Source organism: Cyprinodon variegatus, unplaced genomic scaffold, assembly GCF_000732505.1.
Source record: "Cyprinodon variegatus isolate N-32 unplaced genomic scaffold, C_variegatus-1.0 Scaffold22, whole genome shotgun sequence".
In the NCBI taxonomy this organism is placed as follows: domain Eukaryota; kingdom Metazoa; phylum Chordata; class Actinopteri; order Cyprinodontiformes; family Cyprinodontidae; genus Cyprinodon; species Cyprinodon variegatus.
This window is the reverse complement of record NW_015150475.1, coordinates 412,993-427,654: the sequence shown is the minus strand read 5'-3', so window position 1 is coordinate 427,654 and position 14,662 is coordinate 412,993. Positions and strand designations below refer to the sequence as shown.

Here is a 14,662-nt window from a genome sequence, read left to right as displayed (position 1 = left end):
CTCTGAGTGGACCTAGTTAAATTTGATTGAACTAATTGATAGCAGCGTTGTGAAACACTCAGAGCTCCAGACTTTAGGCTAGATCGATTTAGAGTTGTGGATTTGAATCTGAGTTTGTTACACCTGCTTCATAAAACAGACCCCAGATCTTAGAAAAAAGAGTGAAAAGAAAATGAAAGCAAACTTGTTTAAATAAGTTTTGATGGAACACTAGTGGTAATACTACTAATCAATTAGATCCACATGCTGAAAATTGAGTAAAAACTCTTAATTCCTACCGGCTGATCGGCCTTGTTAATCCCGACCAGAAATAGTGACTCAGCGATAAACAGACTGATGCAGAGGTTCTTGTGGATGGTGTTGCGATCGCTTTGCAGGCCTCTGAAGAAGCAGAAGGTGAAGATGCAGATCAACAGGCAAACCAGCGACAGCAGGATCCCGACCCACGTGATGACGTCCAGGAGCATGTCATGCATACTGTCTGCTTTCTGTGAGCAAAAGCATAACAAGACAAGCCAGAGGGGATAATTCAATAACACTTAAACACCCAGCCAGAATAACCATGTTTAACCTTGGCTTACTGGAAACATGCGCGAGGCATGTTCCTGTAAGAAGAAAAAAAACACACTGACAGAGCGCCACTGCTGGCCCTGACTGATCTGAGTCTAGCTGTGTGTCGCTGAGCGTTCAGGGCCGCAGCGTTACGCCGCGCTGCACAGGTGCGCTAGCTCTATCCATCAGTGTCCCGCAAGCTGGCAGGCGGAGCAATGTTCACCCTAACATTGCAGTGATGGATCTACTGCTCAAAACCTCACACAGTGTTCACAGAGGCCTGCCAAGCCAGCTCTGACCATGACCTCTTTAGATGTAGCACACATCCTCGGTCCCTGAGGGAACAGCACGGGTGTCGTACTTGATCCAAAGCTGTGTGGAAAGAAGTGTCGCCTTAATGTAACAAAGGAGGGAAATGAAAAGTGCCTATCCCTGACAGAATGTGACTGTAATGAGTTTATCCAGCACCCACTACGATTTAAGGTTATCTTAATAAATGGTCTTACCTTCAAATCAAATATTACTTTCACCGCAAAATGCAATCTGGTACTTCATTCTGAATCTCATGTATTAAACCTCAAGATTCTGTTGCTAGTATTATATAATTTTTTGTTAGTCCAATGTCATCGTCTGGCTGAATGAGAGATTTCTTAAAAATATTCTCTGCCAAGTCGCATTCAGGCTCTGAAGAGGTTTAATCTGCCTCACAGATGTGGTGTTTTTTTTTTTTTCTCTCCTCCCTTGTTCTTCAGTCTTTCAACCAGCTGGCCAGTCATTTGTTATAAAATGATGAATAGCTGACCTCCTAGTACCCTCCCCTCTGCCCTAACTGGCTTGCAAAGAAAAAAAAAGAGCATACCTTGACCTCTACGTGAGCCATAAGCACTGCAAAACTGGTGAGGTGGGTGCAGGAGCAGCTGGTGTGTGTGCGGTTGGTGGCGAGCAGTCGGCAGTCCTGCGTAGACCAGAATCCCGTCATGGTGCGCCTGGAGTAGCTCCAGAAAGAACAGTTGGGATTGAAATTCTTCTCCGACTGCTGAAAAAAAGAGTGAAATAGAAAATGCGATCAAGACAAATGCAGATAGGATAAAACCTAGATATAGAAAACTAGAATGGGAGAGGTGGGATGGCTAAGAATATAAATACATAAGGCTTTGAAAAAATAATTGCCCCTTGCAGATTTCCTCTGATTTGACTTTTCTTTGTTTAGACAAGCCACACCCAACTTTAATCATTGCCAGGCCTGTAAAAACAAGCAATCACTCAAACAGAACCCTGTGTGACAATATGACGAAACAAAGTAATTCAAGAACAGGCAAGAAAACATTCCAGACATCTGTCAGTCTGGAAGTGATTAGAAAGCTATTTCGAAGGCTTAACACAGACCACACTAAAGCGCATCACCGAACTAAGCAAGAGTCCATAAAAAGGACCCAAATGCACATCTAAAGCACCCCTCACTTTCCTCTGTTAAGGTGAATGTTCATACTTCATCTGGCATCTATTGAAAAGTTAAAGGTGACAATAAAAAAAGGCTTGTTATTCCACAGTCTAATAAAGTTTTTGAACTGAAAGGACAAAATGTTTATTTTTTCATCTCATATTGATAAAGTTTGTTTTCAGATATCAAACATTGTAGTAGGACCCAAAAAATAAAAACAATAATGAAATAAAGTAGGTATATTTAAACGGCCTAAGAAAGTGTTGAGAGACACTGGAAGTAAAAGGAAGAATTAAACAGAGGGAGACACAGCAACATGAAAACAAACAGAAGGGACAGAATGAAAAAGTGAAGCCACAAATAAACACAGAGCCATGGCAGGAGGTGACAGCGCCTTGTCCGCTCTCGCGTGCCGTTCTGCGGCGCAGGAGCGGCTTGTGTTGTGTAAACTGACGAAGTGTTTGTTAGGCCTATAATGTTCCTCTCAGAAAAAAAACAAAACAAAAAAACAAGTGAGAATTCTGTTGCTGCCAACAAGCTGGGTCACCAACTGGATACACATTTGCTTGCTGAATGAGAAGTACGTCATGAAACCCTTATGCAGACCACAGTCATTTAGACAATATGAGACAATATGGATTTCAGTCTGTTAACGTCCAATGAGTCTTCGTATCTCATGCAGAGAGAGTTAAACACAGTTGGAGCAAATTTAAGGAAACTTAATTATAAAGGCTTAAAACCTGTGAATTCAAGCAGCCAGTTAATAAAAAGCATTGGCTGTTATATATCGTCCCTAATCATGGTCAACTGAGGGTTTAAAAATAAAATAAAATAAAAAAAACTGAACCCAAGAACAGGAACTCATTTTCAATTTTAGATTTTATTCATTATTATAATTATGAAAGTACAATTGAATTGAATTGAATTCAGGCTATAGCATGCCTAAAATTAAGCAAACAAACCAGCTAAAATAAATGGATATGTAACAGCATTTTTAGAAATGTATCCCTAAAACCTTTCCCTATCTGGTCATTTTACAATTGCAGAGGTATATATTTAATCGATATCTGTTGTGATTGTATTGTTATGAGCAAATATTTTGAAAAAATTAACATAAAATTTGCTCATAACAATACAGTGATGTTTTGACTTAAACACAGAATTATAATTGTGAATTGCATTTAATGGACATTGCATGGATAATTAATTTTTTTGCACTTAGAGCTGCAGGTATTTTGGGTCACGAGGGGTAAAGTTTGAAGCAATTCTTTAATAGGCCCAGCAAAGTCAGTTTGGATTATATAATTCTATCAAACGCATACTTTACTGTTGCAATACTAAGTTTATATTTATATGTATTTTTTATTTTTACTTATCCTGTCTAGACCACATCATTCACTTTGACCTCCTTATTGTGTGCAGTGGGGTTTCTTTTTCACTTGGTTAAGAATAGGCACCTGCCCAGGCTAACATAAGGGGTAGGGGTACGTAAGACATATTTTTTTTTTTTTTAAAGAGCATGTTAACATCTAAGTTGCAGCCAAAATTAGTTCTTTATAACATTTATTGTAGTCAGTGAGTGTGAGAATTGTGTTTCCCCCTTTGCTGGGTAGAAACACCCTTTTTGTTGGTAATATTACAGGGAGCAGGTTGCAAGACCGTATGATAATAATTGTGAAAAACCTGACCCTGTAGATGGCGTGTAATGGGCTCCTAAACTCTAAAAGATGAATTAAACAGTAAAATGTGACATTTAAGGTTTGGAATATTTTTTTGTTATTTAACAACTGTAGTCCCTATCCGTCTGCTGTTTACTTTGGTTTTCCTTAAGCTGTCTGTTTACCAGTGTTGCCAAGGAAACCACTAAGGTCTTTACACAACAGCTGGACTGTCTTTAAAAAAAGGTAACCACAGAAGAGAACTGATTATACTGGATTTTATCAGAGATGTTAGTGTAAAATATGTGTTGTTTCTTTTTCCATTTTATCATATAAGTAACACTGCTGAGAGAGCATACTGAAGCAGCTACCATCATACGTGCCTCCTGAAAGTCTTCAGAAGGCAGGCCATGATGGGAGTCACTGACAATCATGGAGCAACTAAAAAAAAATCTAATACATCAAATAATATTACAATGTTTTTTATTTTATTTTTTTTATCAATAGATGTTCAAAAGGGACATGCTATTTAAGACGAAATATAAATAACGTACTACAAGTAAGTTTGTGCTCTCCTCTGTTAAATTCATATTCATGAGACAACTTTTCTTTTAATAAAGGAGAGGACATTTAAAGGGATGATATTGATAAGGAAAGGAGTATAAGTACATTATAAATTTAAACTTTGCATAAACCACAGAGCAAATTAGTGAAATCTTTGCAGTTAAAATAATTGCAGTCTCTGTGAACACAAAGGCATCTGAAAGCAAAACAGACTCTACCGATGGATTCCCTCGGTTCTCTTATCACCTCACCGAGCAATTCATAACACCTCAATATACAGATTGTGTAAGTCCTGAGATTAACAAAAAAACAAAACACATTGAGACGTGACTGTGTAGTCATTAAGCTCCAGCTTCTAAAAATAAAGCACGTCAAGCTTGTTTTTCCCACTGTGCTCATGTTACTGTATCCTGAATAGTGTGAGGGATATCACTGATTGTCATGATCATCCTTGCAAGGTGTGAAGAAATCCCTGGAAACATAGCGTAGGAGAAATCTGTAGTGACAGTCATGTGTAATGCCGATTGAATGATGCAGTGGTACCATAGGTGGATTGTGGGAAAAGAAAAAAACTAGGAGTTGTTCTGGAAATTGCTGATTGTCCTGTCCAGCAAACATCTGACATTTCAGAGTCAAAAAAGGATTTTTTTAACCACATAAAATGTAATGGTGTTTGAGTTATGATTTAAACCTTGGATCTTTTCTGCGTCTGTTTTTGGATTGAAGTGGGACAAAATCAGAAGGACCGAACACAACCCCTTTTTCAACAGTACAGTGTTACAGTGGGGAGCACTGCTGCTTTGCAGAAAGAAGGTTCCAGGTTTGATTCGCGGCCTGGGGGCTTTCTGCATGGAGTTTGCATGTTCTCCCTGAGCATGTGTGGCTTCTCTCCAGGTACTCCGGCTTTCTCCCACAGTCCAAAAACATGACTGTTAAGAAAATTGGTTTCTCTAAAATGTCCTTTAGTATGAGTGTGTGTGTGAATGGTTGTTTGTCCTGTTTGTCTCTCTGTTGCCCTGCAGTAGATTAGCGACCTGTTCACGGTGTACCCTGCCTCTCACCTATTGAGAGCTGGAGATAGGCACCAGCACCCCTCGTGACCCCAGCAGGGATAAGAGTAAAGGAAAATGGATTGATGCATGGATATTTCTGGAGTAAATAAAGACTATGATGGACAAACCAGATTTTGCTTAAAACACTATGTCTAAATGATGTTTGGGGGGAACAAATCTTTTTGTGGCTAGGATTATATAGTGAGGGCCATTCACATAATAAAAAAAAAAAAAAAAGTCAATCTTATCTATGTTGTATTGGTGTGCATGTGCTGTGTGTCTTGTGTGTCTTGAACACTTTTTCCTTTTTTTTGGAGCTGTTTGAGCTTGCCGACAATGTTCATCTTCTCTTGTTTTGTTGGTTTCTTTGTTATCTTCTGGTTGATGTTCTGGTTCATGTCGTTCGTCGTCATTGTCAAAGTCATTTCAAAAAAAATTTACTGGACTTGGTTGGCCTTTTTGGCGACGTTTGGCGTCGTTGGAGGTCGCTTTTGGAATTTTTTTCTCTTGAATTGTGTTGAGTATGGTTTTTTATAAGGTTTTCTAACGTAGCCTTGTTTTTGTTTTTTTTTGTTTTGAACCATTGGAGGGGTTGACGGGTTTCGCCTGTTTGTCGTTTGGGTTGTTTGGTTTGCTTTGTGGGATGTTCAACCTTTTCCACCTTTGCCGTGGGTTGTTTTTTTTGTTTTTTTTGAATACTTATAAATGATAAATAATGCATTTTCTTTATCTTTAAGTCTAAATAAAACAAACGCTTTATTTCAAAACTGATACCTCTTTTACATTTGTTTATTGACTTAAAGGATTCTGTCTCTAGGTTTGTGAAAAATGAGTTTTACTAAAGCAATTGAGAAATGAAAACAATAGAAAAATAGGTTAAATACTAAAAAAAATATGAAACATCTTCTGAGATTGCACTAAAAGCCAGGGGATATAGGCGTGAATTAAAAAAAGAAGAAGGGGAATATAATGTCTGAAGGCAGAATGTCAACAGCTTTGGTCCTGTCTGATCTCTTTCAGTTTGCCTTGTCTTTTGAAAACAAGAAGCTGCTGATCAGCAGACATTAATGACCATAAAGGAGGGTAGAGCGGAAGCATGTTACAGGGAGGGGATGGTGCAGTCCATTAAAAGATTTATACTTTTAAAAAAGTTTTCCTATGAAACAAACAAGGATGCCGGTGAAGCGAAATCGGACAAAACATATTTGATTTACAATGAGATGCCTGTGAGTTCTTACAAAATTTGTAGGGGTGAAAATATAAACTATTTATAAAGCAAAAAGCACTTGGAAGCAGCCAGTCTTGGAAATGAATTATTAGTTAGCAGTTCCATTAAAAATATCAGAAACTTAAATAAAAAAAAAAAAATGTGTTTGAGAAATAAAAAATCAAGTGTTCCTGCTGAGTTAACAAATAAGAACCCTATTCTCTAAAACATATGCAGAAATCTATAGTTTCTCTGACAATCCCATCACATTAGTCCTCATTTAGTTCTTTATCATTTTGTTTGTTAAACCCACCGACTCACCTGAAGGTGTTGAACTGTGAAGACCACAGGGTCAGAAAGGTAGACCTTATTGCTTTCCTTGTTGATCGACGCCGTGATGACCGGGGAGTTGACAATAACCGAGTGATTAGGATAAACTGCTTCGCTGCTTAGTCTAACACTGGCATTTTCTGTTGGCAGGTATGAACCTAAGTTCCTGTACAGGACAAAGGCCATCCGGATCTCACCTGAGAGAGAACACATTTTTTTTATCGTTTATTAAAAAATAAAAACACATCTGACCTTTTTTTGTTTTTTTCTTTAACAAATGTAACATTGATAATTAAACACAATTAGAAAACATGTTTGCATTACAACTGCAGAATCACTGTAAAAGTGTTTTAGAAATGCATTCAAAAAAAACAACACAACTTTAAATTTTGATTTCTGTCTAATTTTGTTAAATTAAATATTAGGCATATGCTTTTTCTATAAGCATAGCCCATTGATGATCTTTAAACAGGTAAAATATGTGATAACATGTAAAAACATACAACTAGACAAACTTAAGACAACTGATCAACTGCATTATGATCTCAAGAGGCATTTGTGTTGGAGGGTGGAAAATTGGACTACTGTAACTGACCACAACAGGTTGTGTATGGATGACCGCTTAGGGTGCTGTGAAAAAGCACCTGCTTGCACATATTTTTCTGGTTCTTTCTCAGTTAATATCAGACAAAGAAAAACATGAGTATTGCAAAGAGAAGTTTTAAAAATATGATTTAATATTTTAGGTTTAAGCTATCCAAACCGACCTGGCCTGATCTGAAAGAGTAATTATCCTCTTAACCTAATGCATCCTGGATGCATTATCAGAATGCTTTTGGGGTAATTTTGGTCGACTAGTTATTGTTAGAAGCATTTTCCACCATTTCATGTTTTCTTCGTTTATGGAAAATAGAACCCACAGTAATTTGATGATCACAAAACCTTTAAAAAAACTTATGATTATTTCAAAAAAAAAGCTAATGTCAATGATTTTGCCCTGTTTTTTTTTTTTTTTTTCGCAGATTGGGGCATAATCTCTTGCTAATGGAGATCTTTTAGCTAACTTTATTTGGGAAGAGAAGCCCATTTTAAATGGCAAATGGCCTATACTTAAATAGCCCTTTTTCAAGTCAAGAGACTTGATCAAAGCGCTTTGCAATGCAAATGAAGCTTCTTGCCCAAGGACACAACGAGACTGAAAGCTGGAGCTGGGGGCTCGAACAGACAACCCCTCAATTGCAGGGCAAACGCCTGCACCCGACGCCACTGTCACCCCAAGGGATTTTAAGTGATTTAAAGATTGTACCTTTTTGGTGGTAATCAAATATAACTGTAATCACTTAATTCATGAATTGACTAGAGGGAAAATATTTCCCAATTTGCATAGTATCAAGTTGATCCTGCAACCTTATTAAGTTCAAGTATTTTTTGGAACTGCTAAAACTATCATTGTCTGATGAGATTTGACAGATTAATCTGATTTAAAAAAAAAGCTAATACAGATTAAATTTCAAAGGGGAACAAAGCTTTTTCACTGTATATTTAAAGTGGTTTGACTGGTTTATACAGGAAAGCCTGAATTAATTTTACAGAGAAACCAGTGCAAGTCAGTTAACCAGGGCGTGAGATGGGTCACTAACGCCATATCAAGGATTAGGAAGTAGAGTACGGGAAACTTTTACCATTTCTTCCGTTCTGTTTAAGAGTGCTCGCTGACAGCTGGATGGAGTTTCCATGTTGCTCCGACTGTGGAAACGTCAGATCCGCAAGGTTTCCATCTGTACTGAGCCTGGCTACCTCCAGCTCTGAAAAAAGAAAACACCTTAATGTAAAATCATAGCCTAACACATAACATCTGATTTGCTTTACAGACTCCTGTAGCAAAGATGTTTTCTCGCTAAGTGCTTCAAAGCAGAACACTGGCTTGAATCCTCGAGCAGTTTCCAACTACTTCTAAAGAACTAAATTAAAAGAGAAAAAAAAACTGACATGCTTTAGACAGAAATAATGAGAATTTTTTATACTTTAAACAGTAGCTGTGTCTCCAAGCAACTGGTTGGACACATAGAGGTAGATTACCCTGCCTTTCTTCTATTGTTGGAATCTAATTTCACAATTCTAGTTCGTTAGCACATTCCTGATTACAACCGTGTAAAGTGTTAGATAAAGTTTCTAATTAAGGACTAATTATACCTTTGGTGTATTGCTATCTTGTGCTTCTGAGTGATTTGGTGATTTAGCATGCTGCTTTTCATGGCAAAAACAGCCCTCTCAAATTGAGTAAACAACATGGCGACAAGTCAGATAAAAAAAACAAGAGTGCATGGATGATGAGCTAAAAACGGGTAAGAAGTGCTGGGGGGGGGCTAAAAAAGAAGGAGAGCGCAGTCGTAATAGTGGAATGGCTGGAATTGAAAATGAGAGGATGTGTTGAAAGGAGTGGAGTGGAGACAGATGGAAAAAGACTATAATGTTTTGCTAAGTTTAATAGATGGGGCTCGGATGAAAAGAGATACTGAAGTGCAGGGGGGAGGAAATGGAGGCATGACATGACAGACATAAATACAAACTGTGATGCACAGTGAAAGGAAGACAAACCTGACATGTCTGTAAGACACAAACCACCTGCAATATAGGGCCATGCAAGAGTAACACTGGTGGTGTAATTTCAATTAATAAATCAACACAAAACTGTTAAAAAACGGTAAGTGGAATGAGAATGATACATGATTGTCTAATTTTGGGAGCCTTAAATCATATTCAGTGCAATAGGCATTTTGAGCTTTTCCTCATAAAAACAGGAAAGCAGAAGATGCATGATGCTAAATGCAGAATATTTGAAAAAGTTAAACCAAGGAGAGATGCACTTGCACCTTAATCCTCATTTATCTTGATATACTGTATATATATTGTTTATTCTTAATGCACCTTTTTCCTCCTTGTTTGCACCCTCTTCTTTAATTAATATGCCAAAATATGACCAGTGAATTTCTCCGCTGTGAGATCAATAAAGCTCATCTAATCTAATCTAATCTAAAAAACAAAAAACAAAAAAAAAACTGGTAGATCACAAAAGACTTGCAAATGTGGTTCCAGAAATTATTGACGCAGGGGGTTGAAAGGAAAATGTACACCCCAGAATAAAAAAAAAACAAAAAAAAAAACAAGCAAACTAACAAAACATTAAACATACACCTTTTCACTTTAATTTAAAAATTTCTATTGTAAAGTCTACTTAGTAACAGTACATGCAGACACAAAAAAAAAACACTCAAATTGGTGGTTGTAAAAAAAAATCCAGAGGTGTGAATATACACATCCTCGTGCGCGCACGCCCACGCCCATTGAGATCGGCAGGGTATTGAAACACACTGGGTCTAATCTAATTAAAACATCCATGTCATGACAACCCTCCTCCTTAGAAACACACTTGTTCATTATCATTATCACACACGCGCACTGTTACCACTGTGTTATCCCTTCTAAATCACTGTTTTGCTTCTAATAATAACACTTTTTATCCTTCTGCCTTATACAGCTCCTCAGTCACAATCTCACACAATAAAATCACTTACAGTTCCTGCAGCAGCATCTCTAAATAGCGTCAAATAATTTATTCTTGTCACTCACTCCCATCTAAAAAGCTTGTTAGGAAAAGAAAAGAGGACGGCGAATGTGGAGGGGGATGAGCTTAAAAAGTGCAAGGGAAGATAGAGGCAGTTAGAAAGAAGGAAGGGAGGTGCACAGATGACAGGCGGTTTGGGCTGGTTATGAATACAGGGAGAAAAGATAATCATGGAGGATCTTCCCACTGGATTAGCTGGAAGGGAAGATTAAGAGCACAAAAAATAGGAAAAAGAACGTGGAAACCAAATTTTTTTTTTACCCCTACCCAAAAATGGCAGATTCTTCTTTGAAGTTCATGCAGTAGCCTACATTTTGATGAGTGTTTATGTAACAATATTTATGTGGTGTATTTGGAAGGATAAAATAATTGGAGGGGATGTGTTGCAGGAATTATATAAATGAAAACCGAGTAGGAATGTACACTACTGGACAAAGCTGCAATACTTAAAATGGATTGTTCAGGATTGTTAGAGTGAAATAAAGATGGTTTTGTGATTATATATATATATATATATATATATATATATAATACTATATTCAAGTGAAAGTAGTACCATTTTGAACACTTAAGGGATATTTAATTATGACCATTAAAGTTTTGATTTGACATGCTTTTTACCTATTTAGGGTTTTAATCTTAGGATTCTTGTTCAATCTGTTTTTTTTTCATAACAACTACAGCAATCAATTTTGACTCATAGAATTTTAGATGATGATAAATATATTACATTTTTGAATAATGTTTTAAAGCCTTATCTTTAAAACTTCTCCATACCTTTATACCTAAGCTGACTGGTGTGTCTTAGTCTTGTTGATATTTGCTATGTAATGTTCCTGAGTCTAGTTGCACAGACATTACTATTTAGGTAAACTGCTGCAAACACTTGGATAATTGTTTTAAGGGTAACAGAATAAAGAGGTCTAAATACAAATACATCTTATACTATTTACAATGCACTTTTTTTGCAATTATGTGCTACTTTGTGATACCTACTGCATAAAATTCCAGCAAAAACACTTTGCTGAAACAGGAAATCAATATGAACAGAAATTGTGTTGTTTTTTTAGATTCAAATCAGTTGCGTCAAAATCAATGAAAATATTAACTTAAATCACTAATATTCCAACTTTTTTACATTGTCTTACTTTTTCTATTAGACGATTATTCTTAATGGGAATGCTTCACATGTTCTTCTATGAGAATCTGTAATCACCAAGAAAGATCATTTGGGATCCTTTGTCTCTTTTGTCAAATAATAATGTGTTATAAGCTCATAAGACATGATTCGGTGAACCAGTTTGGATGTTTGTTTCAAGGTTGTCGTTCTATCATGTGTGTTGGTTAGCTTCAGCCACTTTGATCAGCTGGGTTTAAATCCAATGATGCCAAGAGAGTTGCTGCTACTTCTCAGAAATGAACTACATATAACTCTATTTCTTACTGAGCATCACTTCAAAAAGAACAATTCTGTTAAATCTAATTAACAATTTTGCAAGGTCAGGCTGCAAAGGACAGACTTTGTGGAATCTTATCTGTCTGAACCGCCTGTCTCTGAAAGGAAAACGCCGTAATGTAATCACCAAGCTGTGTGATTTAAATAGATGTAATGTCATTGCTTACTGATGTAAAAGTGAGCCAAAATAGGGCCTTAGAGCATCATTTGACATTCAACTGCCACCATCGCCCTCAAGCATGCACTCATCTAGTCTTCTTCTTCTCTTATCATCTTCATTTTCCTCTCTTCTCCTGCTCCTCCTTCATGGCTTTTCATCTGTGACCGAGTAGCTCACAAGTCCACTGAATTCTCGTAATGGGGGGATGATGTGAAGGAAGCTTTTAAAAATATCAAATCACATTGGAAGTAAATAGGAGGATAACTGGGGGATCTAAGCGGGTGCGACTTGCTGGTCTGGGTTCAGATTAAATGAAGGCTTACAGATATATTATCTCCTAAAGGCATGAAAAGCAAAGAGAAAGCAAAACTCTGTTGTGCTGCAGCCCAGTAATGACATGATTGGGCAAGAAAACAGATTATGGGCGAAGAAGAAAGAGAGAAATGGAAAGTGGTATGCACAATGCCTTAATAACAAGCTTTGTTCTGCTTTGTCAATTCCGCCTACAAGCAGAGGGCAGAGAATATGGAAAGATAAATAAATAAAAATGATTGTCTCTGGTTAAAAAAAACAAGCATGGCAGCCTCAAGGCCAATATTTTCCTTCATTTTGTTAGATAAGGATCTCAGAGGGTCTGATCCTTAAGTATCTTGATACTGACCTCTATCTTGACAGCTTTGCATATTTACTCCTCATAATAAAGCAAAGCATGGAGGCCTTTAAAGAGGTGATAAAAAGCTTTGCAGATTTTCCCATCTCCCTCAGCTTGCTGCATGGCTTGTTGTGCATGTAAACAGGTCTACTGGGTTATAAAGCTTGAATTACAAAAGAAAGGAGGGTTAGTATTTCCTTTACTAAATTTATGCAACACTGATATACAGGCTTTATTCCTGTTTCTGAACTGAAATCAAACTGTCATACATTAGAAAATATTCAAACATTTATTATTTTTTATTTTATTATATTAAACCATTGCATTTCATGTTATTACCAAACCAAAGGACAATAAGAAACTCTCCACAAAACCTAAATTTATAATGTCTATAGCTTTTAGTTATCTGTTAAAATGATTTAATCACCTGAGATGTGGACATCTGGGGCTCCTCTAAAATTGCCAACTGCTTCTTCTGGCATGAATAAAGCTTTCTTTCCTAGCCCTCAGTTTAGATGGATGTCCATGTATTGGAAAGCTTTTCAGCTATGCTTGTACTCTTTCCATTTTGATATTTACTATATACTGTTCCTGAGGTCAGTTGCACAGACTTATTACTAATTAGGTAAACCTCTGCAATCACTTGGCTAATTATTTTTAAGGGTAGCAGAGTAAAAAGGTCTAAATGCAAATACAATACTATTTAAATTGCACTTTTTTGCAATTATGTGCTACTTTGTGATACCTACTCCATAAAATCCAGCAAAAAAAACTTACTCTTGACTTTAAAACAAGGCAAAAATAAAAATAATAAATACTTTCATTCTTCTGCAAGAAACTGTAGCTCATCATGAATCAAGTCAGGATGATGCTTTTATAATAGCCAGTTTAACACAAATGTCTGAAAGGAACAAAAACTAGATGCCTGGCAATCAATCAGTAGATCGATAAGGGCAGACTGGGCCTTCGAGACTCTAAGGAGTCTGCTAAAAACAGCATTTCACAACGATGAGCAGTAATACCGCACCAGGTGTAGACATCTCTAAAAGCAATTAGAAAATATCTTTGCTGACATTTACAATAATAACTAAAACCTGACAGATGACATCATTTATTACATTTCATCTTGTTCATGTTTGAAAAATGATATGTTAAAATGTTAGATATTCTAAGTAATTTCAGTCTGTGAAAGCTGCACTCACTCTTTTAACATTCAAGATGTTAGAATGTCACTGGTTTAATCAGTTCTTCCCATGGCATATATTTTACTTAGCACAATCAGCTATCATTGCTGTTGAACATACATCCAAGTGTTTCCCTACACTTTTACTTGAGGTGTTAAAAATGTGAAGAGATGGTTCTCTGCTTTTGGAAGAACTTATTTCACATTCAAATTAAAGTTACTATGATAGCCATACAATGCAATGTAAATAGAAGATAATGCATCATATTTATTGAGCTGATTCAGATGCACATACAATAAAAAGTACTGATTTGACTACATCATTGTTACACACTGGATGATGTTAACCTCTGGTAATTAACTATAAAGCTCTGTCGGTTATATACAGTATAATTTTTGAATCAACAAAATTCACAAACTATTCCTGCATCTTTTGAGAAAGAATTGAATTCACAGAACCAAGAGATGCATAAACAAACTGAAAAAAGGAGAAGTAATAGGACAATAAAACCCCCCTTTTACAAGCCTTGTTTTTCCCCTTTAGCACCCTCAGAAAACCTGCTGAAGCACAGCGGAGAGACCACCTAAAACTGCACACGTGTTCTGTTTTGTAAATTTATTGACTACCTGTCATGCTGTGTTATCACTGACAGCTTCATGGGGTTCTGTTTGTTTTGTTTTGCTCTGCACCCCTGCAGAATATGAACTAATTAATCATGTTATTAGAGCATTATTTTTTGCAGCTTTTGTTTTCGTGTACCGTGCAGCTTAGCCCTGTGTGA

At 36.7% G+C, this 14,662-nt stretch overlaps 1 protein-coding gene across 12 annotated transcripts in view; it reads right to left on the bottom strand.

Annotated features, from left to right (window-relative positions):
• LOC107095380 (adhesion G protein-coupled receptor L3-like) overlaps nt 1–14,662 on the bottom strand; it is a 213,508-nt gene that overhangs the window by 41,183 nt on the left and 157,663 nt on the right. For 10 of the 12 annotated variants that reach the window (XM_015391445.1, XM_015391482.1, XM_015391507.1 and 7 more), the window contains 4 exons: nt 8,487–8,609; nt 6,796–7,001; nt 1,412–1,588; nt 279–488 (listed from right to left, as the gene is read on the bottom strand). In XM_015391445.1, the coding sequence (XP_015246931.1) occupies nt 279–488; nt 1,412–1,588; nt 6,796–7,001; nt 8,487–8,609 (716 nt within the window). The remainder of the gene's footprint in view (nt 1–278; nt 489–1,411; nt 1,589–6,795; nt 7,002–8,486; nt 8,610–14,662) is intronic. The other 2 variants (XM_015391450.1, XM_015391474.1) reach the window with 1 other exon arrangement.